The sequence below is a fragment of the Geotrypetes seraphini genome, chromosome 11 (assembly GCF_902459505.1).
Source record: "Geotrypetes seraphini chromosome 11, aGeoSer1.1, whole genome shotgun sequence".
NCBI lineage: Eukaryota > Metazoa > Chordata > Amphibia > Gymnophiona > Dermophiidae > Geotrypetes > Geotrypetes seraphini.
Window position 1 is genome coordinate 72,790,962 of NC_047094.1, and position 24,577 is coordinate 72,815,538.

A 24,577-nucleotide genomic window follows, 5' to 3' on the forward strand; every position below is an offset into this window, starting at 1 on the left:
AGCAATTTTAACTGCTGTTTTAATCATAGATACTATACCTCCTATAAGATCCAATGCATACTATGTAATTGAACATGAACTTATCCAACCTTTCTTTCAAATTCAAACAATCTGTTGATGTTGCAACAAATTTTGAACGCTTCAGCAGACTCCAGCTCTTCTAGCAGTTCTTTGGAATGAAACTTGTAGCAAGTTGGGTGCAAGGAATTGAAAGGACCATGTCAGTGACAAGCCTAATGACTTGTTACTGCTGTGCTAAGAAGTGAAGGGACTATGTCAGCAGTAAGCCAAGTGACTTCTGTTACTGCTGTGCAAGGAACTGAAGGGACTGCTCCTTGTGACCCTGGGCAAGTCACTCAGTCCTCTGTAGCCCCAGCTACGTTAGATGCCCACCGAGACAGATAGGGAAAAATGCTTGAGTACCTGATTGTAAAAACCGCTTAGATAACTTTGATAGGCGGTATATAAAATCCTAATAAACTTGAAACTTGAACTATGTCAGTGAATTACTTTTGTTACCGCTATGCTAGCTTTGATGTTTTAGCCATTATTTTTTTTTTAATTTGAAAGAATTTAAGTTCATATTGAGTTATACACATTGGCCACAACAGCTAAATTTTCCTTTGGGTAGAGCCAAATCACTGAAGTTAGTAGAGCAATCTGTATAGAATTGATTCCACAAGCTGCTAAGAACTGAGACCTTACCCCCTCATCCTTGGCGTTATTTAGTAAGACAATTCTTAAATTAGTTCTCCTTGTGAGCTTGGCAAATCACTTAACCATCCATTGCCTCAAGTACAGACTTATAATGGAAGTTCTCCAGGGACAGGAAAATACTTAGTGGATCTGAATGTAACTTACCTTGAGCTACAACCAAAAAAGGTCTAAGGGGAGAGCCAAAAGGCATCTTGCTGAGAGGCTGAAGAGGTCATCTTTTCTGGAGCTCTGTGGTGGCGAGCGCTTTGGTTCACTTGCCAGGAAAATGGGCAAGAAAAAACGTGAAAGTCTGAGTCCCGGCAGTTAACCAAGTACCGCGGATGAAACAAACTACCTAGGAGGATTACGGAATGCTGACTGGACCCACGTCGGTTGTTTCTTCTGACCAAGTGCAACATGCACAATATGCATGTGTGAGTTGCGCTAGTGGCAACAGGATCTTGTTGAGTCCCGAGAATAGAACAGCTTCCCTGCAGCCTGGAAGGAGTCTATTGGATTGAGAGCATCAGCGTGGAAGCCTGGGGGGAACTCCGACTTCTTTATCACTGTCCAAGAATCTTTCTCTGCTAGAGTTTTTTTCTTCCCCACAGCAAGGTGTGTTGGTAAGGATGTCCACTTCACATACTTTGTATCCAGCTTAAATTGTGAGTGGGGCATGTGGGGGGAAAGACCATTCTGAAAGTTCTGTAGGTGTGAAAAATAAGAAGCCAGCTGTTATAATCTTAGAGGTACTTTGGGAGGCTATACAGGTCTTAAATTCCTATTTTTTGAGGAGTGGATAAAATGGAGGGTGAAATGAAAAATGTTTCTGAACAAATTGCTCTTCAGTCCATAGGCTTAGTTCAGCAATTAGAGAAAGTAACAATTTTGGAGCAGAAAGTGGAGGAGGTACAGAATCTGGGAGTAGCTTTGGTGAAAGATAAGACCTTAACCCAACAAAAGATTGAATATTTGGAAAATCAGTTAAGAAGGAATAATCTGAGATTCTTACATTTTCCCAAGTCCCCTTTGATATCAGCAGTGGACTTAGTGAGACGATATTTGAAGGAGGTCCTTAAGAGCACTTCCACCGATTGTGAAAGCTCAGTATGTTTCCGAGATAGAAATGGGAGGTGCTGGGACCTTGGGGAGACCAGATCCAATGGTGAACTTAACTGACTTTCTGAAATCATCTCTTGAAATAGTTACCCAGAGACTGACTCTAATTGTAACATTTGCTTTGGAGCTGGATTGCAATAATGTTTTACGCTTATATTTCCATAATATCAATCAGCAGTTTATGGGATCAAATATTCAGATTTTTCCTGATTTATCTAGACACACACAAAGGAGGCACCAGTCATTCTTGGCCTGTAGACCAAGAGTGAATGCTTTGGGGGCCAATTTTGTTTTGAAGTTTCCTTGTATTTGTATTGTATTGCTTGAGGGTTCAACTTTTACTTTTTTGACCCAAAACAGCTATTGGATTTTCTTGTAGCTAAAGAGGAGATTAAGGTGACTGTTTGACTCTCCGATGGGGAGGAAATGTGATCAGGCTGAAGCAATGATGTGAGGAAGACGCCAGGGAAAATATTTTGCTTTTTTTCCCCTTATTGATTATTTCTATGTATCTTGGATCCTATTTCTGATAAATTGTGGATTGTCTTAAGGTGATGTTTATTCCTGATATTTTGATTTCTTTTTGTTATATTACTGAAATTTCATTATCATGGATATATTAAAGTGATTGTAAATTTGAAATGTTAGAAAAAAAAAAGACCTGCTCTAAAGCCAACAGAGACACATATACACACACACACACGCTCTGTATGCTTATCCCATTTGTATTACTACTTAGAGTGAACAATGTGGAATGGATCTCTCCATTAGAATCTGCTGGATATTTTCAAGTGGCATAGACTTACCACCATCAGAATGGGGTGCTGGACTCAATGATCCATCTGATGTTCTTATATTAAAAAATACTGAACGTCCTGAGATTGATGGGCTCTTAGAGAAACACGATTTTATAGTTGTCTGTGGCCAGGCTCTGCTGTTGGGGGAGAAAATCATAAAAGCAGTGAAATAGGTATTGTACGATGAGGGATCTTCAAAATGTTTCCGCATTTTTATATTTTTTAACACTATTTATTAAATATCTCTTTTCCACAAAGTGATCCAACTTGCTTGACTAGTCACGTGACATTCTACAACACACACTCTAACCACTTCTCCCACCCCAACCATTTCCCATGAAAATATGAAAGAGCGGAAACTTTTTGAACAACCCTCATATTATATAGGGTTGAGGAGTGGCCTAATGGTTAGAAGTGGTGGAGTGAGAACCAAGGAAATCAGATTCAAATCTCGCTGCTGCTCCTTGGATGAGACACTTGATTCTCCATTATCTCAGGTAAAAACTTGGACTGTAAGCCCTCCAGGGCCATGAAAATACCTCCTGAACTTGAATGTAACTCACCTTAACCTCCAGCTTCAAAAGGCAATGGGCTAAATCCAAAATACCTTCTTCTTCCCTTTTATGTATGCGAGACACAAAAGGGAGCTGGCATAATCTTTAACATAAAATTCTACATTGTGATTTTTGTTTTAGGGATTGTGAGGAAAGCAAACATTTTCATCCTTATCCAGAATAAATAAGTTATCCCCAGACACCAAGGAGGACGGGAGGCAAGTGTTATATCTGTACTCTAAAGTTATATCTTGTACACACTTAGGAGTCCTTTTACTAAACTGCGCTATAATGTGGCCTGTGGTATCAGTAGTGAAGGGATTTCCTGCACACTAAGGCCACTTTAACATAGCTGTAAAATGGCCACATTTCCTGTTTCTCTCATTAAAGGCAACACACTAATTTCTCAATTAGCATATGACCATTAGTTCAGGAGCCCTTACTGACACCTATTTATTAGGCAGTAAGGGCTCCCACACTAACTACATGCTAATTGGTTAGTGTGCAGTGATGCAGCTGTGCTGCACTGGGCATGTGTACTCTCTGCCTCCCCCCTGCTCCCCACCCTACATGCACCCTGTGGGGTGGGTTTTAACCCACCAAAGGGCTAGATTTCACTAAGCAAACTGATCATGTACTGATCAGTTTGCGACCCGATTTCTCTCCGACCCAATTCACTAACCTCCGATTCCGATCTGTGCGTGCAAATGAGGGGAATTGGCATGCAAAGTAGGCAGGGACACGATTCACAAAAAAAAAAAAAAAAAGGACATCAACTTGGCTAACCGATCCAAAAATAAGCGACTGCTGAGGACCAGTCACTCAGATCCTTTCCAACTGCCCTGCCTTCTGCTGCCCTGCTCTCTGCCATGCTTCTCTGCTCTCAGCCCCGATCTCCTGCCTGCTATGATCTGCTCTCAGTCCCGATCTCCTGCCTGCCACGATCTGCTCTCTGCCCCATCTCCTGCTCTCGCCCTGAATCTCTCCTGCCACCCTGACTCTCCTGCTCTTCCCCACAGTGCAAGCCCATGGTTTTAACCCGCGGGTTGAAACCACGGGCTTGCAAAGAAAAAAATAGCAAAAAAAGTTTTCTGCTGTGCCGAGCACCGAGTGCCAGCGCATCCACAGACCATCTAGTCAAGGAAGATGGTCTGCACATGCTCAAGGATTGCTCTCCAGTGATCCACGCAGTCGATGGGGGGGGGGGTGACAACAATCGCCCCCATTTGCATGCAGGCCTTTTGTGAATTCGTCGGCCTGACTGCAATTGGACACGGAAAGTAAGGTTAGTGAATTTAGCCCTTAGTTACATCTTTGTAAAAGTGTTACCAGAAGGGATTTACCACAAGCTATTTAACCCTTTAATTGGCAGATGGTGAAACCCTTTAATTGGCAGATGGCTTTATGTAATTGGTGTTGAACAAGAGTAACATAAGTCATTTTAATGCAGTTTGATAAATCTAGCTCTTAGTTTGTAAGCCCTCTAGAACAGGGAAATATCTTCTGTATACTGAATGTACCTTACTCTAGGCTCAATTTTAGAAAGTAGTCAAATATAAAAGAAAAAAAAATACTTAGGGACGATATATCCTTAATATAAAATTATACAACAATACTTTGCACAGCAGGGACAGTAAATAGTGCAGGTGGCACATCTTCAATACAATTATATAATTTGTATATCAAGGACAGTAATAGGAGCAGTTGTATCCTTGTACTGTGTAATGTGATTTCAAGTCATGTTTTCAAATAATTCTATATTAGGTTCTTAACCCTGTCATCGGGACACACCCAGCCAGTCAGATTTTCAGGCTATCTATAATCAATTTGCTTAACCAAGATTTGCATCCTACCCATTCTTTCTGTGTTACCACAAGACCTGGATCGTCATCTATCTGCTCACTTGCAGGTTTCCTCAGGGGTCTGTGCTATCCCTGCTGCTCTTTAACATTTTCACTAGCCCTTTGGTGACTCTACTTCAATCCTTCAATATCCACTTCTACAGCTATGCTAACGATATTCCGATTCTCTTTCCCACTTCTCCTCTGTGTATCTACCTCACCCATCTTCACTCCTGCTTGCAGGAACTAGCTGGATGGTTATCTACCAACAAACTAAAACTCAATCCTGATAAAACCACCGTCTGTTGAGTGACATGCTCTTTGTCCCAACCATCATTAACCCTGTTTAACCTTCCAGTTGTCCCTGTATCTAATTTCCACTACTTGGGCATTTGGTTCGATTCAAATTTAACTTTCTCAAAACAAATTTCCAATACAATTAAATCATATTTCTTGGAGCTACATTCTTTTACTCACCTTGCGGAATTTCTTGGATTTTGCATCATTAGACACAACCATACATGCTCTTATCTCAAAACTTGATTAATGCAACATAGTTTATACAGGTCTCCCTTTAGCACAGATCAAACATCTGCAGATGTTACAGAATTATGCAACCCATTTTCTTTTCAAAACATCTAGGTACAGTAACTTTCTCATCTTCACTGGCTATCGATTGTCCACAGATTAAAGTTTCATATATTAATACTAGTCTTTCAAGCTTTTCATTCAGGCAATCCCCTTTACCTTTCATCTAGAGTGCCATACACCCCTCCTTATGTTCCCTTGATGCAAACATGATGGTACTCCTAGGTTACCATCAGACTCGCTTAGGATCTACAAGAGGATCAACTTTCTACTTTCTGGTCCCCTCTCTGTGGAACTCCCTTCTGAATCATCTAGAATTATTTTTCATATGTCTCAAGATTCTCCTAAAGACCCACTTTTATGACTCTGCTTTCTGAGCAATTTAATTTCATTACTGGCTTTGGGTCTGCGGGAATTGGGACATGGCAGTCACTGAATGAATTTGTTTTTTTCTGAATGTACATTTCTCTGAATGTTTTGCTATACTATCAATTTTAATGGCCTTCTTTTCCTATTCTTTTATCATTTTAGTTTTGTAAACCACTTAGGTCTTCTGCTGGTACAGGCAGTATAGCAAGCCTAATGAATAAGAATAATAACAACCAAGGAGGCAGTGTATGCAAACCTGTCTCATGCAAATTCATTGTGGATATCCTGAAAACTGACTGGCTGGTTGTGCCCCAAGGTCTGGGTTGAGAAGTATTGAATGTTAAAGACATATCTTCTCCCTATAATGAATGATCTTTATCCAATACACTCTCTAGAACCTAATTTCTAATTGTAATAACCAATCCCAATCTTCTCCAAGAACTCTAATATGCTCTCTAGAACCTAATTTTAATATAATAACTGATTCCAATCTTATTGTAAGCTACAATGATTCCTTGCTAAAAACTGCATATTCTTGATTAATGTAGGACTAATAGAAGGAACATCCCAATGCACTATATCACATGCTACTCAGGCAATAGCAGATCACTGATTAATAATGCACACAGACACAAAGTCAAATGTAGCCCCCACTTGATCCAAGAGACTAAATTAGTCCAGTTATGATCAACAATGAATAGTCCAGTGATTCCAAATATAATTGTAAGAAACAAGAAGGCAAAGCCTATACGATACCTCTACTACAAAAACAGAAATTATGGGAAACTAAAACAAATAACATACACTGAACAAAGAAGGGAACTTCAGGTTAGTAGCAGGGATTCCATGGCTTGCAAAACTACTCAAATTCTGTGTAAGCATGCAACTGGCAATATTCATAGACCAAACAGATAGTTTCCACAGATCACAACATGACTTTAGACCCAGGGACAGCACTGAATCCCTGTTACTAGAACTAACATCTAAGATAAGATATCAACTCAGCAAAGGTAAACAATCCATACTACTACAACTTGACATCTCAAAACCAAGAATCTTATGGTTCGGAGACTACAACTCGTTACTGAGTAAAGAACTAGAGCTGTCCACTGAAGAGAGCCTAAAGATAGAGAATAACTCCAAAGTCCTGGGAGTCACCCTAGACTCAAACCGAACCTTAAACACACACATTACCACTCTAGTTAAAAAAAATTTATCTTTAAGATGAAACAACTAAGGATACGAAGACCAGTCCTGACCAAGGCCAGCTTCAAGACAATAGCGCAGTCAGTCCTAGTACCATACCTGGACTATTGCAATTCACTATATTGTGGCATTACAGAAAATGAATGCAAGGGGCTTCAACTACTACAAAACATGGCTGCAAAACTAATTCTCAAAAAGAACCGCTATGCAGTGGCGTACCAAGGGGGGGGGGGGGTCCGCCCCGGGTGCATGCCCCAAGGGCGTGCACAGCTGGCTGCCGCCGGGGAAAGGCTGCCACTGGCCATCGGGAACAGGCCGGCGCCGAGTTCTCCCTCCCTGCAGCCGACCAATTCTCGCCGCCCGACATCAATTCTGACGTCAGAGAGGACGTTCTGGGCCAGCCAATCACTGCCTGGCTGGCCCGGAACATCCTCTCCGACATTAGAATTGACGGCGGCAAGAGTTGGTAGGCCCTGCGGGGAAGAGAAGCAGGGCAAACTTGAGCCGGCCTGTTCCCGATGGCCAGTGGCAGCAGCATGTTTCCCAATGGCGATAGCATGGGGGAGGGCAGGGAGAAAGAAAAAGAAAGGGGGGGAGACAGGGAGCCAGAAAGAAATAAAGGTGGGACAGGGAGCCAGAAAGAAAGAAAGGGGGGGCAGGGAGCCAGAAAGAAAGAAAGGGGGCAGGGTGAAACAAAGAAAGAAAGAAAAAAATGGGGCATAGGGAGAGAGAGAGAGAAAGAAAGACATAGAGAAAGAAAGGGGGCCACGGGGTGCAGGGGGAGCCACGGTGTGCAGGGGGATGTCCACCAATGGATCAAACACTGGCTGGCAGGCAGGAAACAGAGGGTTGGAGTAAAGGGCCATTACTCAGACTGGCAATGGGTCACGAGCGGAGTTCCACAGGGGTCGGTGCTGGGACCGCTCCTGTTCAATATATTTATCAATGACCTGGAGACGAGGACGAAATGTGAGGTTATTAAATTTGCTGATGACACCAAACTCTGCAGCAGGGTTAGAAACACGGAAGACTGCAAAGACCTGCAAAGAGACCTAACAAGACTGGAAGAGTGGGCAAAAAAGTGGCAGATGAGTTTTAACATAGAGAAATGCAAGGTCATGCATGTAGGGAAAAAGAACCCAATGTTCAGCTACAAAATGGGAGGATCACTGCTAGGGGTGAGCAACCTTGAAAGAGACCTGGGGGTGATGGTGGACACAACATTGAAAGCATCAGCACAATGTGCGACAGCCTTAAAGAAAGCGAACAGAATGTTGGGTATCATTAAAAAGGGTATCGCGACCAGGACGAAGGAAGTCTTCATGCCACTATATCGTGCAATGGTGCGCCCACATCTGGAGTACTGTGTCCAGTACTGGTCACCGTACCTCAAAAAGGACATGGCAGTACTTGAGGGGGGTCCAGAGGAGAGCAACTAAACTGGTAAATGGTATGGAAAACTTTTCATACGCTGACAGGTTGAAAATGCTGGGGCTGTTCTCCCTGGAAAAGCGGAGACTTAGAGGTGACATGATAGAAACCTTCAAAATCCTGAGGGGCATAGAGAAGGTGGACAGGGACAGATTCTTCAGACTGTGGGGAACCACAAGTACAAGGGGTCACTCGGAGAAATTGAGAGGGGACAGGTTTAGAACAAATGCGAGGAAGTTCTTTTTTACCCAGAGGGTGGTGGACACATGGAACGCGCTTCCAGAGGTTGTGATAGGCCAGAGCACACTACAGGGTTTCAAGGAAGGTTTAGATAGGTTCCTAAAGGATGAGGGGATTGAGGGTTATAGATAGATGTAGAGGTCAGGAATCACTTCACAGGTCACAGACCTGATGGGCCGCCGCGGGAGCGGACCGCTGGGCGCGATGGACTTCTGGTCTGACCCAGTGGTAGCAAATTCTTATGTTCTTATGGAGAGAGAAAGAAAGAAAGAAATGGAGCACGGAGAGACAGAGAAAGAAAGGGGGCATGGAGAGAGAAAGAAAGAAGGGGGCAGGGTGAAAGAGAAAGGAAGGGGGCATGGAGAGAGAAAGAAAGAAGGGGGCAGGATGAAACAAAGAAAATGTTGGGGGAGGGAATGAGGTCTGGAGGAGAGGAAGCATACAGGAGGCTGAAAGAAAGGAAGAAATATTGGATGCACAATCAGAAGAATAAAGTGCAACCAGAGACTGATGAAATTACCAAAGGTAGGAAAAATGATTTTATTTTCAATTTAGTGATCAAAATGTGTCCGTTTTGAGAATTTATATATGCTGTCTATATTTTGCACTATGGCCCCCCTTTTACTAAACCGCAATAGCAGTTTTTAGTGCAGGGAGCCTATGAGCGTCGAGAGCAGCGTGGGACATTCAGCGCAGCTCCCTGCGCTAAAAACGCTATCGGGTTTATTAAAAAGGGAGGGAGTATATTTGTCTATTTTTGTATAGTTGTTACTGAGGTGACATTGTATAAAGTCATCTGCCTTGACCTCTTTGAAAACCCGCGGAATATAAATGATAATTAACATTTTCTCTGCGTACAGTGTGCTTTGTGTTTTTAAAATTTTATTGTTGATAGATCATTTTGACTTGGCCACGAAGGTAAGGGAGGGAGGGGAGCTGCTGAAAGACATCTAGTAATCCTTGCAGGCTTGACTGTGCAGGGAATTATTTTTGTAAAATCATGTTTTGTTATGTGATTGGCATTATTTAGACTTTAATTTCTATGAATGAATAGAATGAAAATGATATAAAATTACTTGCTTGTTTTTATGTGCATGCGTTGAAGGAAAGTGGAGAGAGAGTGGGCTGAGGACACTGAAGGGAAATGGGGAAGAGAGAGTGGGGAAAAGACGCTGATTTATAAATTGTCAATTGTACAGACTATTGTTTCTTTTTATACTTTAATATAATAATTTCAATATAAAACAATTCAAGGATTGTGTGGATGGAATCAGGTGGTTTGTGGGGATGGAAACCAAGCTTATGGGGATTAGTCCAATAAAATGGTATTTTCTTATTTCTCATTATTTGTTTTATTTTTATTTTATATATCAGTTTTTTCAAATTTACATCTACTGTCTTTATATTTTGCACAGTATTAGAGGACATGTATTACTGTTTTTGTGGTGTTGTGGTGTTGCATTGTATGCAGAGTCTGGTTTCTTGGCAGTTCAGTTTAACTTTTTTCTAAATATTTCTATTTTTAGTTTGATTATTCCATATTGGGCGAGGGTATATCCGTCTGTGTGTATGAAAGGGACATGGCTTTCTGATAGCATCGACTGTGCAGGATCAATTGACTGTGCAGGATCTGGCTTGTTTAGTTTTACAATATGTGTTGGTGTTCTAGTGCTCACTGCAATGTTTAAGATGCTGCCTTTTCCTAGGTACACTCTTGTTGTGCGATTTGTGGATTGTTACTAAAAATCATATTTTTCATATAGATGGGGGGTGTCAAAAAATGATGGTCCCCGGGTGTCACATATGCTAGGTACGCCACCGCCGCTACGAAAGGGCAAGTCCACTGTTAAAACAGCTATACTGGCTACAGAGAAGCATAGTTTAAGATGGCATACATGGTCCATAAAGCGATACATGGAGAGAACTCAGAGGGACTTACTTCGATCATTAAAGTCTCACACTCTTTTTCAATTCATGCACCACGCAACACTACAAACTGTCATTCCCTTCTCATCAAATACAAAGAAAGAAGATATCTGAGTCCACCTTCGAGTACCAAGGACCTCTCATTTAGAACAAACTGCCGATACACCTAAGACAACTCATCAGCTACCTTGAATTCCAAAAAGAAACTAAAGACGTCTCTTTGAACCCTCCACGCTCTTCCTAAACTAAAGATTCATGCTAACAATGGAACTTAAGAACTTGATCCAAATCATATTGTAAACCGCATAGATTCCTAGAAGAAAATTGTGATATATAAGACATGGTATTGTATTGATATAAGAAACTATATGGTATCTGAAATAAAACCAACCTAGGGAACATCAGTAATAGGACACATTAGAAAAGTTTTTATTTTTTCTGTCAGCTCCAAACTGTTTAGGATGCCTAGAAACACTGAGTAATGGGAAACAGCCTGACAGCTTCACAAAGATTGATGCCTTGTGCCATATGAGTAGCTGCACTGTGTTAAACACAGATTTCAGCAGGAATGACAGTCTATTCTATAGTGACTTAGGTATGATAGTTTCCTTTCACACGCGATCTCCATGATGCTCCTAACTTTGTGCTGTATCAGACAGGCCTTCTGTGTGCTGCAGTATAAATCATCCATCGCGGGATGCAGCCTATGTACAGCAGAGCCACAGGGAAAGGAGCCTCAAAGGGAACAGGACCTCAACTTGCTATTCTTATGACTATATAACCCTTGCCACACTGAGGCATGTTTAGTCAATCTTGAATTTGTTCTCCACTTGTGGCTTTTGTTAAGTGGCGTGTTATCCTTCTAGCATCACTCCTAACAGTCTTGGCTTTGCACAGGAGGTTTTACTGTATCACAGCTCTAGGGGGCAGTGTTTTCCATCCTTGTATTTCTCTCACAGAAGTTGTGGTGCAGAGAGGTTGAGCAGATAGAGAATTTTTTTTCCTTACATTCCAGAGGACATGGATAGATATTTAACAAAAAAACAAAAAGCCAAAAGGGATTCAACAGAGGCAGGATAACAGACTTGCTAAAAATCAGGGAGTGGTGGGGGAAGAACAGAAGAGCTCCAGGTTTCCACCAGGTTGACATTTTACTCATTCCTCCCATTACCGACATCACTCATTGCAATGGCATCTCATTCATTCCTTCCATCACTGACCTCACACACTGCAATGAAGTCTCACGCATTCCTCCCATCACTGATTTCACAAGCTGTGAAGGAGTCTTACTCATTTCTCCCATCACTGACCTCATATTCTGCAATGGAGTCTCACTCATTTCCAAAGACAACCACAAGGGATACAGAGGGATGTGGGGGGTCACATGCAAAGACTCATTGTAGGACCTCATTTGCAGTCAGTAGGGGCTTAAAGGTAGGGCCATGCGTGAAAAACAGTCATTCAGCAGTAGAGCTGGCCTTGCTCATTCCTCACCTCACTGATCTCACATATTGCAATGGAGTGTCACTCATCCCAGACCTGCAGTGGAGTCTCATTTATTTCTCTCATCCCTGTACTTACATGCTGCAAGAGTCTCGCTCATTCCTCAGATGCTGCAATGAAATAGAACTCTTTCTCATGCTGTTCTGTTTCCTACCTAGTTATTCTCTCTTGACATATATGCCTTAGTGAGTCCCTAGCCCTCCTGGCTTTCAAATTCTTTCTCCCTTTCCCCAAGGTTCTCTCTTTTATGGTTACACTGATGCAGCTGCAGATTTCTCAGTTGACGGAAACTCTTCCCACACTCAGTGCAGGGGAAGGGTGCTCCTCCTGCCGCCACCACCGTGTGGATCTGTTTGTGGGCAGCCAATTTGGAAGGATAACAGAAACTTTTCTCACACTGGCTGCATGTATAGGGCCTTTCACCGGTGTGGGTCTGGCGGTGGGCAGCCAGCTTGGAGGGGTAACAGAAGCTTTTGGGACACTCACTGCATTTGTAGGGCCGCTCTTTGGTATGGATCCAGTGATGAGCAGCTAACTTGGAACGGTGACTGAAACCCTTTTGACACTGGCTGCATGTGTATGGCCTCTCGCCCGTGTGGGTCTGGCAGTGTGCAGCCAGCTTTGAAGGGTAACTGAAGCTCTTGGGACACTCACTGCATTTGTAAGGCCGCTCTGTTGAGTGTGTCCAGCGATGGGTGGCCAACTTGGAGGGGTAAAGGAACCTCTTTTCACAGTCGGTGCACTTGTAGAGCCGTTCTTTGGCAGGATCTGTTCTTCGGCGCCTTGTGGGGGCCCTCCAGCTTCTGTGGCAACCAGAGACAGATAGAATCCGGTGCTGCCCATCATCACTTTCCTTTGTCTGGCATGACTCGCCATTTTCCTTGTGTGATAGGTCTCCTGAAATGTTCAAATTAAATATTTAGGGACAATGAACAATTCAAAACCCAAACACAGAAATACAGTAATACAGTATTCTGGTGGATAGAAAATGATTCCTGTGTACAGCAAACCTGCAGATAAGAGAAGCTCTAAATGTTTCATTTGATTTTTTTTTTTTTACTTAGAAATTTACAATAAGATAATGCCTTCTGTGGCCAAGCAAGTTCCATCCACTTAAGCCAGGGGCTCCCTAAATCCCCACTTGACAAAAATTTAACTTGCTGAGAGGACCAGCTTGGGGGGGTGTCCTTGAAAAAGAGTCTGCTGAGCAGGAGGGTTCCCCCTCTGAGTTTTGCTGATGAAAGAATTACATTATTTTGGGTGAAATAAAATGCAGGAGAAAGAGGCAGTTTCCAGGAATTTGAAATATAACCTGCTTCCTATCTCCCCTCTCTTTTCTTAGCATTAGTCACCTGAGGAGACTGTGGGGGGTGGGGGGGTGTATGTGTGGCACACTATCTCTCATTTACACCCACGTATTCCTCTTCCTTTTACCATCCTGTCACCCCTTCTTTCTTATCCATTTTCTTCTTTTATCCCTTCACTTTCCCTCTCCACTCACATTATCTTCCTTCTCTCCTTCTATTCACCTCCTTCCTTTTATAGATTCCCCTCCTGCACCTTTCATTCCTTCACTTCTCCCTCTCTGTCCCCCTCTTTTCCTTCCACATGCACACTCTGATCCCGTAGTCCTCAAAGAGGGATGCACTCCCACATGCCCTCCCCCTAATCCTGAATCCCCAGGGAGTGCACAGAGACTGGCTTGTACTCCAGCAGGAAGAGCTAGTGTTGAGCTTAATCAAGGGGGATTATTTTGTATATATGGCTCAGCAATCTAGGGCGATGTTTCCCAAGTCAGCCTTAGAGTATCCCCTTGCCATTCAGGTTTTCAGAATTTCCATATTGATCATGCATGAAATTGATTTTCATACACTGCCTCCAATGTATGCAGATCTCTTTCATGCATATTCCTACCCATAATACATCGTATCACTTATAAAACTTTACTGATGATCTTTAAAATCAAACGTTTGCGCCTCCCATCCTTTCTTGATAAATGTATCTTCCCCTATTGCTCTTCCCGGACCCTTAGATCGGAATTTATTGACCATACCTTCTATCAAGGAATTCTACTACACTAGAAATATTAATTTTTCCGTTGTAGCTCCAACTTTATGGAACGCCATGCCACCTCAACTCCGCCATGAAAACTCACTCGATAAATTCAAGACTAAACTAAAAACGTTTTTATTCCAAGTCGCATACCATAGCATCTAAATATTTCTTTTTCCAACAGCATAGCAGTATATTAAACGAACCGCTTTTAAGAAGCGATCCTCTTTTCTTTCCTGGTGTTTTATTCCACGCCCCCCTTCCCCTTAATTAATTTGTATTAACAATGTAATTATTAACTTTTCCTCCCTCTTCACCCTCAAACTCATGTTCGTAATTGTAATTTGTCTATTTAATCTTCACAGTTTCTCCTCATATCCCCCTTCTAAAATTTATTTTAACATGTCGATGGTCGGTATGTTAAAATTTAAATAAACTTGAAATTTGATGTTCTGAAAACCTGACTGGCAAGGGGTACTCCAGGACCAACTTGGGAAACACTGATCCAGGGCTCTAGATATGCTGGTTCCTGGCCCTGTCTCTTTCTATTTCTACATAGAGAAACATCTCTCTTTCTAATTAAAATCCAACCCAAGAATAAATTAATTGTGATGGCTAGGGTTAAAGGATTATTTCATAATCAATTTATATTATATTTTGGTATCACTGTACCTTCTAACAATTTTTCATTTAGTAATGTTTTTTTATCCTTTTTTTTTCTTCATGAATAAATTGTTATATACTTTCTCAGTTTTTATCCAGCGCACGAACCGCTGCACCAGTCCTAGCAACAATGATATTCCCCGATGAAGGTCAGTTGACTGAAACGCTCGAGTGAAACCGGAGCGTCGGGCAGTTTAAGCTTATTGAACCAATGTTGGACCAGCAGTTTGCTGCATAAGATAAGTATTGCTGATTTGAAAACCAAAGCTTTAATCTGAGAAAGTATATAACAGTTTATTCATGAAGTAGCTTGATTGATAAATTTGAATATTATTGAAGCACAGACACACATTAATTACAAAAACCATAAAAAGATAAGGGATGGGATGAAGGTAATGGTGTAAAATGATTATTGGTTGAACATTGAACAGAATGCGGACTTGGGATAATGTATGTTATGTGAGGTCCTATGCCCATTGTGTATGTTATACCATCCTCCTAGTTTATCACTTGAGGGTTTATTAATTGGGTTTGTGATAAAAAGAAAAAAAGGGTTAAAAAAATTACTAAATGAAAAGAAAAGTAGTTTGAAGGTACAGTGATACCAAAATATAATATAAATTGATTATGAAATAATCCTATAACCCTAGTCATCGCAATCTCTCTATTCCCACCACCTTCCTAGCAGAGCAGACGATGAGGAGATTTTGAACAGCAGGAAAGCCTGGTGGGGAGGAACCAATGAAATTGCGGTTGGGTTCCTTACAGTCTGCAGCAGGACCATCATTGTCCAGTCTAGAAAGGAGTTTCCAGAGGCAGATTAAAACTAGGCTCTAGGTATTTGTAGGCTGCTACCACGGTACCCATTTACTTCTTTTCTTGGCACATTAAAAGAATCACATCAGAACATAAGAGCTGCCCTACTGGATCAGACCAAAGGTTCATCTAACCCAGTATCCTGTTTCCAATAGTTGGCCGTTCAGGTTACAAATACTTGGCAAAAACCCAAATAGTATTATTTATTTTAAAATGTCTATACTGTCTTAAACCTAGATGGTTTACAAAAAATTACATACATAAATTTAAAACAAATTAAAAGACTAATAAACATCAATGATTAGATCCTCAGAAAATCTACAATCGGAAGAAATCAGACCCTATAAAAAGGCATTTACAAACAGTTGCGTTTTAAGTAGTTTCCTAAATGTACCTCTCTCAGCATATTTCCATATCTGCCCTACAAGTGAGTTCCATAATTTTACCCCTGCACAACAAAAGTCATTGCGCTGGTTTCTACATATTTTGGATTGGCATTCACCATTAACAGAGCAGAATTATCAGAACGCAATTATCTTTTAGGTTGATAATTAGTCATCTTGCTCTTGAAAAATTCTGGGATTGTACCATATAGATATTGATGGCAAATCATCACTACCTTATACTGAACTCTAAATGCCACTGGCAGCCAGTGTAACTGTCGAAGGTAAGGTGTATTATGAGCATATTTCGACATTCCTGTTATCAATCTGGCCGCAGCATTTTGTACTACTTGCAATGCCCTGCACCTAGTCTTAATTATTCCGAGGTACAGGGCATTGCAGTAGTCAAGCCTCGACAAGACCATCGCCTGTACAACAGTCCAAAAGTCAAAAGGTGACATTGTTCCACGGCTGCTCCTAGTTCAGGAGTAGCTCCTATCTGTTTCTTTGAAGGAATATAGTATACCCAATTAACTGGTGTAATTAGATCAGATGAGTATTTTAAAACTTCAATGAGGTATTTCCTTAAAATTTCTATAGGCGGCACTCGAGTAGCTTGAGGAAAATTGAGAATCCGCACATTTAATCTATTATAATTTTCCAGTTCTATTTTCCTGTTCAAATTTAGTTTGTCTTTAACCAGATCTGAAGATAGGTTCTGTAAATCAGAAACTTGAGATTTAACCTGAGAAATTTCCTTATTAAATTGCTCTGTAGTACCTTGCAGTTTTTCCCCCAAGGCATTAACTGTACTCACGAGTGCTGCAATTTCTCTAGAAGAGTTGGAAACTGTAGTATTGATCTTCGTGAGAGCCTCCCAAATGCTTTCTAACGATACCGCCGCAGGTTTTCTTTCTTGAGGAGCTATCTCCATGATTTTTCCTCCCTCCAGCAATTTCCGTGCGGCTACAGCCCCTGCTGCCAGGGTCTCCCTCAAAGAAGTCACATCGGGAGACACACCCGGCTCAGCAGCGATGAACGCCGTGGGCGGCGGTGGCTCAGACATCAGGGGGAGAGAGAAACCTCCCAGTCCAAAGTCACAGCCTCTCATCCAGCTGGGGAACTGCCGGACTCTCCACCGATAGTCGGGGAACCAACTCCGACGAACTCGAACATGGAGCGTTGTGAGGGAGTAGAAGTTCGTGCTGCAGGGGGCTCGGGACGAACAGCTCCCTTTTGCTTTGAATGTGGCATATTTGCCACGATGAGGAAACGCTGGGAAACAAGAAAAATTGCTCCTGCTTAGATCGACCTCAGAGACACCAAAGGTAAGCTGCCGCCATCTTGGAACTCCCAGGTCTATCTCTACAAGAGAAATTTTTATCACTGAACTGTGCTCCAAATCTAGCATTTTCTTACTTGGATTCACACAAGGACTCTCCTGACATCCTGTCTCTTGGAATTTTAGACTCGCACTGAGCAGCAAATGTGCATGAGTAACCATGAGACATATAACAACATGCACAGACTTGTTTCAATACAATTGCTACTTTCTTTCATACTGAGATAAATCATTGAATGCCCCTTGTAAGAACACATATAACAAAACATGACATTTTAGAAAAAACAAGATAAACATTTTGCAGTTTTGAAAATGAGCACATTTGGTATTAGATATTTGTGTGTTTTCCACAAAACATCCAAACTCAGATTTGGATGTCATTTTTAAAAATGTCCCTTTATGTCAACTAGCTCACCTTTATCCACATGTTTATTCACAACTTCAAACAAATGTGACACATTAGTGAGGCAAGACTTCCCTTAGCTGAATTCATGCTTACCAGTCTGTAGTTTCCCAGATCACCACAGAAACCTTTTAAAAAATTGGCATTACAATGACCTCCTTTCAATCTTCAGATATCATGGACAATTTTAATGATAGGTCACAGATTACTAATAGATCTGCAAATCATTTTTTAATTCATTCAGTGCTTAGAGTATATACCAATTCATTCAGTGGTCTGGAGTATATACCAATACCATCTGGTTCCGGTGATTTGCTGCTCTTTTTACTTGTAGATTTGGCTTATCACATCTTCCAGGTTCATTGATATTTTTTTCAGTTCCTCTGTGTCATCATCTTTATATACCATTTCTGATCTGGCTAGCTTCTTTACATCCTATTATTACTGCTACTACTTCTACTTATCATTTCTATATCACAGCCTTCAGTCCTTAACCCTACTCCTCTGCCCTCCAACCCAGCCAGCTGATTAACCGTTCCCTTAATTGTATCCATAACATCCTGTTTGTCTGTCTTGTCTGTTTAGATTGTAAGTTCTTTCGAGCAAGGACTGTTTTCTTCTTGTGTCTCTGTGCAGCTCTGCGTGTGTCTGGTAGCGCTATAGAAATAATTAATACTAGTAGTAGATGTACACAGCGCTTAACATTAATCATTCGCTTCAGTTAAGATCAAAGCAAAGAATTCAATTAGTCTCTTTACTATGGCTTTGTTTTTCCTAAGTGCTCCTTTTACTGCTTGACAATCGAACAGTCCCACAGACTCCCTCACAGACTTTCAGCTTCTAATATATCTGAAAAAAGGTTTTACTAATAAGTATTTGCTTCTATGGCAAACTTCTTTATCAATACTTTGCATCTAACATGCCAGCACTTATGCTGCTTCCTGTTTTATTTATTTTGATCCTTTTCCCATTTTTAAAAAGATGTTCTTTTGACTCTAAAAGTCCCTTTATAGGGAAAAACACCCTCCAGGGATTCAAGACAAAGTTAGACAAGTTCCTGCTGAACCAGAACGTACGCAGGGTAAGGCTAGACTCAATTAGGGCACTGGTCTTAGACCTAAGGGCTGCTGCAGTAGTGGACTGCTGGGCATGATGGACCACTGGTCTGACCCAGCAGCAGCAATTCTTATATTCTTATGTTCTTTTATGTCACATTTTAACCATATCTGCTGTTATTTGACCTTCTTTCCAACTTTTTTGATATGTGAAATACATCTGATCTGGGCTTTCAAGATGGCATTTTTAACATTGTCCATGCATGATTTAAACTCTTAACCTTGCAACTGCTCCTTTTAGTTTTTTTTCAAACCATTTCCCTTATTTTATCATAGTTGACCTTTTGACATTTAAATGCTAGGGCAATAGATTTCCTTAGTATATTCACTCCAGTTATTAACACAAATTTTGATCATGATCATATTGCCAAGTGGACTCAACGCCATTACCACTCACATCAAGTCTTGCATTCCATATATTCCAAATTATAAAAATTTTATTAAAATATGGGGGCCATTAACATCTTTTTGTCATGATTAGATGTCATTTTTCTATTAATTATACACCATTTAATATTGGGTGGGGGAGGGTTTCAAGTATGATCTTATAATGAATAATGGGCTTTGAGGGAAGGTAGGGAGAGGGTTACATTTCTACTTATAGATTATAATGATAAGATGTTCAAGTGCTCAGATTAATTGTGTTTATTATGAATTTTTGTACACTTGATGAAAGTTTAAAAATGAATAAAGAATTAAAAAAAAAAAAAGTCTTGCATTCCATTAAAGACTAGATCTAAAGTAGCTCCCCTTCTTGTTTGTTCCTGAACCACCTTCTATATGAAGTAATAATTTATTCTATCTAGGAACTTTACCACCCTGGTATTTCCTGATATGACTTTTATCCTGTCAGTACTAGGGTAATTGAAATCAGAAAATCAAAACCAAATTCAGTTCTAAATCAGTGTTATAGGGTTACTAATATCAATAACTCATACTTTGAATTTAGAAATTAAAAAGTGGATAAAAAGGACCTCAGCAAAAATAATGCTCTTAGTCGACAAACATGACATAAGGCTGGTGCCTCTCTATCGTCATCATCAAGAAAAATGGATCCACTTTGAAACACAAAATAACTTTTATATAGAGTAACTTATCGATCTTCAAAACACAGAGAATTATGAAAACCTAACAGATGAGGTCATATTAAGGTTCCCATGAAAAGGATATTTCAGGCAATTTTCCAACGAAAATCATTATCACAAAAGCAATGCATAGCTCAACCACCTAAGCTTGTATTGTGGAAGCACCTTGAAAATTTCTAACAGGATTCACTGTTTCACAAGACTGCTGTTTTAGGGGAATTGCTGCTTCCAGGGGAATGGGAAAGCCAGGGTTCTAGGGCCCCTTAATTAGTCTTTTTGCTGCTTTTGCTTTCATAGCTGCAACAAGGAAAGAGATTTGAGGAGAATGTGTAAGAGGGGGATTAATTTAGGATCACAGGTGAGAAAGAGGAGAGATGGGGAGATGCTAGACCACAGAGGACAGGAAAGAGAGGGGGAGAGACTGGACTACATTGGGGGAAGAGGGAGATGCTTGGCCACAGGGTAAATGGGAAAGAGTGGGAGATGATCCACATTGGGGGGACATGGAAGCAGAGAGAAAGAAATTGGACCACTTAGGGACGTGGATGAGAAGACAGGGTGAAATTATTAGATTGGGGGGAGGGGAAAAATGGATCATGGAGGAGTGAAAAGTGGGGGGAAATACTAGACCATGGGGGGAGGGGGAGAGGTAATATTTCTGTTACAGAGGCTGGGGACTGAAGTAGGACAGATGGAAGAAGGGAGCTGGGGCTTGGAATGGGTCTGATGTAGAGGCTGAGGCTCGGAAAAGGGGCTGAGGGCTGATACAAGGCTGGGAATGGCAAAATGGAACTTTATGCTGCTAAATGTTGGAGTGGCAGAAGGAGTCTGATGCTGGGGTAAGGATAGGATTACCATATGGCTCCAGAAAAATGAGGATGGATTGAGACATCCAGGTTTTTCTTCCAATGAAAGCAATGGAGTAAAACCCAGATATCTCAATCTGTCATCTTTTTTTTATAGAGCCGGAGGGAGGAGGGGGCATGAAGATAACTTAGGAATAGGAGAAAGGATCTAATGCTGGGCATGGGAAAAAGGAGCTGGGGGCAGAGTTTGGGCAAGAGCTAGGTGGCGTTGGTCTTGGGCAGAGCTGGGTTAGGGTTTGGACAAGAGCTGCCTGGGAACAAGGGTTTGAGCAGAGCTGGTGTGAGACCCCGAAACATAAAGGTATTCTGCTGCCCTGTCTCTTCCCTCAGTTTCAGTCTCTTTTCTTCTTAAGCGAAGATCTCGTGGGTCTGTAGAAATTCTATATTTTCAGCAGCTAGGAATGTATTAATGTATTCAGCAGCTAGGAATGTATTAATGTATTCAGAGCAAGAACACTGCAAATTAATGAATTGCATTGGCCAGTGATGTAATAAATGTTAAAACCTAAGTGGACTATTTGTTTTCCTTTTGTAAGGCCATCACTTACCCATGGGGCTGTTCATCAACTCGGGTGTGTGCTTGGGTTGCTGTTTACTCATCATCTCATGCATATGCCTGGATTGTTGGGCTCCAAGTTCCACCACTGGTCATGTACTTAGCCATGGGATTTGTAAACCTGCTGGCTTAGAACAATTTTAAAAGATAAAGGCTGTTTGTCATCTTATACTATGAAAGGAGAAACATAAAGACCGTCTCATATGATATTGGCATACATCTCACAAGTAGCTCCCAGGGGTTTCTACCAAACCAGAAGATAAACCTCAGCTTTCTTTCTAGTTCTACATCTGTCACCTCTTTCCATGTTCTTTCTTTTGCATGTGTGCACTGGTCTTGCTTCCTGCCGTTCTACTCTCTCTCTCTAGCCCCTTGTCTGGCTTTATCACTGTGTGTAATTGTTTCTCTGCAGTCTGACTTTACAGCTGGCTGCTTGTTTTTGTGGTCTAAGTCCACCCCTCTGCACACATTCCTTTTCTTTTTCTTTATTCTTACATGCTTACACATTTATGCGATTTGAGGTAGATCAAACATCCTTCTTTCCCCCCTCTCAGAAAAACAATGGAAGGGGCAGGAGATGCCCAGCAGGGCACTCAGTCCTCCCCTTTCTGACTAGCCAGCTCACCTGCATTTCTATTGCCCCTTCAGCCCCGGGTGTTGTCCTCTCTGAGTCCCACATCCCACCAGCAGACAGGCTGTAGGACCGAATCCATTTGTTCCTGGGCTCTTGGCAGGCTCAATATCGGATCGGTGTAAGAAGTCTACAAAGCTTTGGAGATCTCATAGCTCCCTTCTTCAGATGTGTGCGTATGTGCTTCACCCCCTTCTCTCTGTGCTGTGGGGGCTGCAGATGCTTCACTTTCTCTATGGCGGCTGCATAGACCCAAACCAGAGCAGAGAGAGAAAGGGAGGAGGAGGAGGATAGGCAGAGCAGTACTGAATGCTTTCTCCTCCCACCCAGATCCCTGCTCTGTGACATTAGTATTTATTTATCATAGAATATATTTACAGATGGCAAGGAGGAGGGGAGGGAAAGTATGTAGCTTGTAGCAGTGCACAAAGACTAACTGAAGAGGGATTAGTGCACTGCAGACATCTGCAGGGCAGGGTACTTAATGCATCTCACTCCTGATATGCAATTGTCCTGGGCTATGCAAATGCCATGACCACAACACTTCCACAAACCTACTCACATAATTTGCTAATGCTCTGCAGCATACCCTACTATTTCTGTACTGAACACCCCCCCCACACACACACAGCACTGCCCTTGCATCTCAGTCCTGCATTGCAGCACCACCTTTTATTCCAGAACTGAGACCCTCACACATAACTCTGCTAATGTACCTCACTCCTGCCCTACAGCATCCCTAGCTATTCTGGTATGGAAATCCTGACACAGAGCTCTGCCAAAGTACCTCACTCCTGCCCTGCTATTCCAGCACTGAAACCAGCACATAGCTCTGCCAACGCATCTATTTCCTGCTATTCCAGCAATCGAGATCCTTACACACAACTCTGCCAATGCACCTCAGTCCTGCTCTGCAGCAACCCCTACTGTTGCAGTACCAAGACCCTGCAAAAGTACCTCACTCTTGCTCTGCAAAACCCCCTGCTATACTTATATGGAGACTCATATACACAGCTCTGTTAATGCATCTTACCCCTACCCTGAATTTGTTTTATTTTATAATCTAGCTAGAAAGCTAGTGTACTTATCTTCCAAATACATAAAATCACAAAATAAATTGCATTGTACTAAAACAAAGTTTACACTGTGGTATTTTCTTTTAAATCTATATTATCTCACAAATATAGGTCCCCTTTTATCAAACAGCGTAAGGGTTTTATATCACAGACCACTATGGTAAAAGCTCCGATGCTCATAGGAATTCTGTAAGTGTTGGAGCTTTTACCGCAGCGGTCTTCGATTTTTAAAAAAACACAAAACAACTAACGCGGCTTGATAAAAGAGGATCATAGATTTTGCTTTTAATTTAATCCTAAATAACACCATTTAATTTGGGCATTCATATTGGGCATTCATCTTATTTCAAAGTGGATTAAAAAAAAATTACTTAAAAGTAGTTGCAATCAAATATGAAACCTACATTCAAACAGAAAGCATTTTACTTATTCTATATAATACAAAACCACAGTTCAAACACCAAGTAATAAAACAAACAAAAAAATTCAAAAGAAAAAAAACGATCCCATTCCAACCAGGTTCTAAAATATTAGAAATCCTTTGGGATCAATATTCAGCCGATGGTGCTCAGCGTTTTGCTAACCTCTGCCAGTGTTATGGCAGGAAATTCAATGCAAGGCTGTATCTGGGCTTCTTCATTGACTCCACCCCCTTTTTTTTAATCAAGCTGCGCTAGAAGTTTTTACTTCGGGCTAGCATGTTAAGTCCTCTGTCACCTATAGGAATTCTATGAGCATTGGAGCATTTACCACACTGGCTCGCACTAAAGCCTCTCGCGCAGCTTGATAAAAGGGGAACTGAATTTACAGGTTTGCGGAACTAACTAATGCATAGCCAGTTAAGTGCAAATATGTTTGTATTGAATATTCATATTTGATTTGATGCAGTCCTGAATAGTGCCCTGAATATATTATACGTTGTTGGCTGAATAGTGATTTAAGTCAATACAGTACGGAGGTGTTCGATGGTCTGGTATGTTTTATTTGGTTTATTGATGTTTGCTATTGATATTTTGATTTACGTGTGGGTTTGGCCAGTTTTGGCCTTAAAAGATATCCATCGTTGATGCGACGTATATGTTATATATAATTTGATTTGATATGTAAGTATGTATTTTGTTATAGTGTGTGTCTGAAGTGTTTTGTACGATAAATGTAAATCTTTTATTTATATGTAACTCGTCCTGGATAATGGCGGGTGAGAAATAAACTAACAAATAAATCTGAATATGAATAATCTGGGGCTCCACCGTGCTAAATCCTACTGAAACAAACACATAAACCCAGATTCTGTAACCAGCACCGTTGGCGGCAGCTGC

At 41.3% G+C, this 24,577-nt stretch overlaps 1 protein-coding gene across 2 annotated transcripts; it reads right to left on the reverse strand.

Moving 5' to 3' along the window:
• Positions 1-11,191: 11,191 nt before the first annotated feature.
• Positions 11,192-22,440, reverse strand: ZNF575 (zinc finger protein 575). Of its 2 annotated transcripts, none has more exons than XM_033962831.1 (3): positions 22,177-22,440; positions 21,544-21,675; positions 11,192-13,167 (listed from the first exon to the last, which is right to left on the reverse strand). In XM_033962831.1, the coding sequence occupies exons 2-3, from the start codon at positions 21,605-21,607 to the stop codon at positions 12,464-12,466; spliced, it is 768 nt and encodes a 255-aa protein (XP_033818722.1). In that variant the 5' UTR covers positions 21,608-21,675; positions 22,177-22,440; the 3' UTR covers positions 11,192-12,463. The 2 variants fall into 2 exon arrangements, with proteins under 2 accessions (XP_033818722.1, XP_033818723.1); XM_033962832.1 differs by having other exon boundaries at positions 21,544-21,679.
• Between the last annotated feature and the right edge of the window lie 2,137 nt (positions 22,441-24,577).

Coding starts and splice junctions, on each gene's coding strand:
- ZNF575 (XM_033962831.1), bottom strand. CDS start 21,607: ATGCATGAGATGATGAGTAAACAGCAACCCAAGCACACACCCGAGTTG. Junction 13,168..21,543: donor GTTGATGAACAGCCCCATGG/GTAAGTGATGGC, acceptor TGAACATTTCAG/GAGACCTATCACACAAGGAA.